Source organism: Marmota marmota, unplaced genomic scaffold, assembly GCF_001458135.2.
Source record: "Marmota marmota marmota unplaced genomic scaffold, marMar, whole genome shotgun sequence".
Taxonomy (NCBI): Eukaryota; Metazoa; Chordata; class Mammalia; order Rodentia; family Sciuridae; genus Marmota; species Marmota marmota.
In genome coordinates this window covers 6,110,040-6,114,601 of record NW_026000241.1, presented here as the reverse complement: position 1 = coordinate 6,114,601, position 4,562 = coordinate 6,110,040, and the positions used below count along the sequence as shown (strand labels likewise).

At 57.5% G+C, this 4,562-nt stretch overlaps 1 protein-coding gene across 1 annotated transcript in view; it reads right to left on the bottom strand.

Moving 5' to 3' along the window:
• The window catches only part of Colgalt1 (collagen beta(1-O)galactosyltransferase 1), a 20,933-nt gene that overhangs the window by 4,708 nt on the left and 11,663 nt on the right, over positions 1-4,562 (bottom strand). The window contains exons 6-8 of the mRNA XM_048795360.1: positions 4,073-4,192; positions 264-340; positions 84-193 (exon numbers count right to left, since the gene is read on the bottom strand). Of these exons, the coding sequence (XP_048651317.1) occupies positions 84-193; positions 264-340; positions 4,073-4,192 (307 nt within the window). The remainder of the gene's footprint in view (positions 1-83; positions 194-263; positions 341-4,072; positions 4,193-4,562) is intronic.

The window sequence follows — 4,562 nt, the reverse complement described above, 5'->3', positions numbered from 1 at the left end:
GTATAAGAGACAGCCCACAGGCCGGGCGACTCATCCCGCTCCCCCTCCAGTGTGGTCTATACTCGCACATCCCAGGACAGACTCACTTGCCGTCCACGGCCTCCACCAGTCGGGCCTCAATCTCCTGTTCGTGCAGCGCCCGCAGCATGCGCTCCCGCCGGTCCTGCCGCCGCTTCAAGTTGATCATGAAGACCTGCAGCCAGAGCCTCGGTGGGACCCCCATCAGGCTGGCCTCGCCCCTCCCCAGGGAGAACCCAGCCCACCTCGTCAAAGCCCATCTTGTCGGGGGTCCTGGTAGGTGCCGAAATGAACCGGGAGTGCTCCACGGGGGGATGCTTCACTGCGGGGCAGAGAAACCAAGGGTCGCTGGGGTCCTGGGGCCCCTGCCCCCCTGCCCACACACCTCCCCCATCTCCTCCCAGGCTCCGCCCCTTCCCCAGAAACCACCTCACTCTAGCTGCTGGCGCTGCCCCATACCAACACACATCCCTACCCCAGGACCTTTGCATACACACTGAAACAACCTTCTCCCTCCACCCCCAAGTTACAATGTCAAGGGGACAGGGAGGTCTCCTGACCTCCCTAGACTGGGCAGGCACCTGGGCCTCACCACCAAGGCCCCATTCTTGCTCTCCTACCTCTCTGGCCCCATGACTGCCCCTTGTGAGCTCCAGGGGAAGGACAGGGGGCTCTCTGCTTGCACTGGGTTCCCACCACCCACCACAGGGCCAGGCCCACAGAAGGCGCTCAGTCGTCACTCAGAGCAGGAAAGACATGATGGCAAACCGTGTGTGTGACCTTGACCAGTCTGTGCCTCGTTTATAAAGTGGGATAATAAATGAAGAGATGCCGCTGGACCACACAGGTCCTGACAGGTTGAACTGTGTCCCCGAAGTGTATGCTGGCCGTCAACCATCAGGACCCCGGGACGCGACCTCTTTGGAAACCGTGTGTTACAGAGGCCAAGGGCCAAAATGAGGAGGGCGGGCCTGCAGGGCTGGGGCTGGGGGTCCTCGGCCCTGCGGTCAGTTCTAGGGAAACGGAGCCCCAGGCATGGCGGGAGGGCAGCAGCGCGGGCACAGTGACCCCCACTGAAACCCCCGACCGCGGCGCGCAGTGAGGCCCTGGAACTGGCCAAGCCCTGGCCTCTGCCCCGCATGACCTCCAAGCCCCGGGGCTGTGCTGACCCACAGCAGTGCCCAGGCTGGCCTGGGGTCACACCACACAGTGACGCTGTGCCTTAGGGTGGGGGTCTTGGGCCACATGGCGTCAACTCCACTTCTGGTGGGCCTGGGGACAGCTCAGCCACGGGGAGGGGGGGCAGCCATGTCTAAGGACTCAGCCCAGTGCAAACGCTGGAGAGCGAGCCGAGGCGTCCTTGCATCCTGCCCCACAGCCTTGCGGGGAAGCGGTGCTGTCCACAGCCAGCAGGAGGGGACACCCGGGAGCTCTGCATGGAGCTTTCTAGATTCGCCCCCCCACCTCCTCCCCTCCCTGAGCTGCCCTATGGGTGTTAGAAACTGAGTAGAACAGCTCCCAGTGGGTTCCGGGTCAAACCTGAGGGTGCTCTCGGGGACCCTGCGCTTGCTACCATGTGGGGAGGGAGCGTGGTCTCAGGGACTGCACTCTAACATTGCTGATGCAAACCTGGAACTTTCTCACACACATGCAACAGCAAGCTCACGGACACCCTGGGAGAACAAGGGGAAAACTGGCTGAGGGATGTGGTGGTTGTTGGGCCAGTGGGACATGTGACTTGGCCAAGAGCAGGTATATGAGTGGCTAAATGGCTGTGTGGAATACTATACAGCAAGGCAAAGTGAGCAGGCCACCGCTGCATACGGCCCATGAATCAAAGGGAAGACGCCGAGCTCTGTGATTCCACTCATCTAATGCACCATACTGAGGCTGGGGATGCGGCTCAGAGTATAGCACCGGCCCAGCACACCAGAGGCAAGTTCCACCCCAGCTCCACAAAAGAAAGGAGGGAGGGGGAAAGGCTGAGGGAGAAGATTTGGGAGCAATACCACGTGCATAACACAGTACAGGTACCTGCATGTGGACAGAATTTTTTTTTTTTTTTTGTACCAGGGATTGAACCCAGGGGCGGTTAATCACTGAGCCACATCCCTAATCCTTTTTATTTTTATTTTTTTAGTTGTAGATGGACACAATGCCTTTATTTTGTTTATTTATTTTTATGTGCCTCACAAACGCTAGGTAAGTGCTCTACCACTGAACCACAACCCCAGTCCCCCAGTCCTTTTCATTATTTTTTAATAATATGGTCTCACTAAGTTGCTGAGGCTGGCTTTGAACTCAAAATCCTCCTGCCTCAGCCTCCTAAGTCTCTGGGATTACAGGGGCACACCACCACGCCCGGCCAGAAAATGTGATTTTTCCTCGGAGCACAAGGAAGTATTTGCACAAATATCTAAAACTTCCAGGCCATCGTCCATCTGTTCTGCGTGGTTTGTTCTAGCTCCTGAGAATGAGCAAAGTAGCCACACACTGTCATGTTCTGAGGTTTTAACAGCAACATGAGTTGTTTTCCTATCGGAAATAATAGAAATAGCTGAAAACTTAAACTCGGAGCACTGTGGCTGCCCTGCAGGTGCTACACAGGCCCACTCCCTTGACTGCAGCCAGGTCAGCACTGGATATCTGCAGGTGACAGAGCCTCAATCCTGGTCAATCCTGGTCAATCCTGGGTGGACTGCCCCAGGGACAGCAATCTCAAAAGGACCCTAAAGTTTTCCCAAAAGCAGAGGGCAGGGTGACGGTCCACTTTTAGCCACCAGGGGGAGCCACAGACAGACTATTCACAGAAACAGTGAAGGCTAGGGCAACTGAGTCCTGGGCAGAGGCCCCTTCCAGACCCTCCACATCTGTGCCGTGGGGCAGCCTCACAGGCCTCTGCAGTCACCTGCATGTCCAGCCCAGGACAGGGCCGCACCACCCTAAAGCCACTCAGCACCCTGTGTTCGTCCTGTTTCAGGCCCAGGAGGCACAGCCGCTAGCTTCATTCATATCTTATGGGCTTGTTTTTATACATGCAGTCGGTCCCCTGTATCCATGGGTTCTGCATCTGACTAACAACTAATGTAAATTATTCTGGAAAAAAAAAAAGTCACCTGTACTAAATACATACAGACTGTTTTTCTTGGTTAATCCCTAAACAAGACAGAGCACCCACGTACAGACCACGTGCACTGTATCAGGGGCTGTGAATCCTCTGGAGGTGGATGAGCATCATAGGCAGCGGGTGCAGAGGGTCTATGCAAAGGACCTTGTGCATGGGTGGGTCCTGGCAGTGGAGGAAGCCCTGAACCAATGCCCTGGGGTACGGAGGGACGTGCCAAAGACCTGAGCCCACAACTGTGGCCAAATGTTTAGTTTCCTGTCCGGACGTCTGTAATCCCAGTAACTGGGAGGCTGAGGCAGGAGGACTGCAAGTTCAAAACCAGCCTCAGCAACTTAGCAAAGCCCAAAAAACTCAGTGAGGGCTAGGATGTGGCTCAGTGATTAAGCACCCCCGGGTTCAATCCCTGGTACCCCCCAAAAAAGTTGTAGAGTTTTCTTTATCAGATACATTTATTTAAGTAAAATGGGAGGAGTAAAACCCATTCCAGTTAAATAGAAGGTTGTGGGTTTGGCAGGAGCAGGGGGAAGAAATGGCCTGAGATGAGTGTTTCCTGACGCTGACATATATTCCCAACGACCGTCTGAAAGAACCTGCTGCCCTCTCTGCTCCCACACCCTCTATGGCTCCCCACTGCCTTCTCTACAGCCAGATGTCTGACGCCCCCTGCTGCCAGCCCTGCCCCTGCACCCTGGGATCACCTGCCCTCCAAGCTCGTGTCCCCTCCAGCCTTGCTCTGGCTGTAATTCCCTTCCTAGTAAACTCCTATTCCTGCTGCACTTACCAGCACCTCCTCCAGGAAGCCTACCCCTGCCTACCCTAAGGTCCCAGCTCACTGCGAACCTGCGGCGCTCATTTCGCATTCACGGCATGGATGCAAAGTGGCAGAGAGAGGGAGGTAACAGCCCTCCGGGGCAGGCGCAGACTCACCCATGACCTCCAGCTGCACGTGCAGGAAGCTCTCGGCCTCGTCCTGGAGGGTGCTGTGCGCGCGCAGCGGCACGGGCAGGAAGCCGTACACCTCCTTGTTGCACACGTACATCTGCACCTCTGCGGCCAGGAAGGACAAGTGAAGGCCAAGCAACCCGCGGCGGGGCCACCGGGCAGCGCTGGCCGCCTCTGACCAGCAGCGAGCTGCCCAGAGCGAGCCGCAAAACAGCCCAACTGGCCCCAGCCACCGGTGACAGCCCTGGGCATTCCACCCTCTGCCCCGGGGACCTGCGGCAGGACAGCCTGGCGCCTGCGCAGACCTAAGGGATCAGGACCCCCCCGAAATGCCACCGGGCAAAGTCACAGAAAACTCAGTGACACCCAGCGAGCATCTCAGCAGCTGGGGGACTCCACAGGGCGAAGCCCGAAGGCTCAAGACGCGGTGAAGACGCAGACCCAAGACCCGGCACGCCCACGCGGGGGGGGGGGG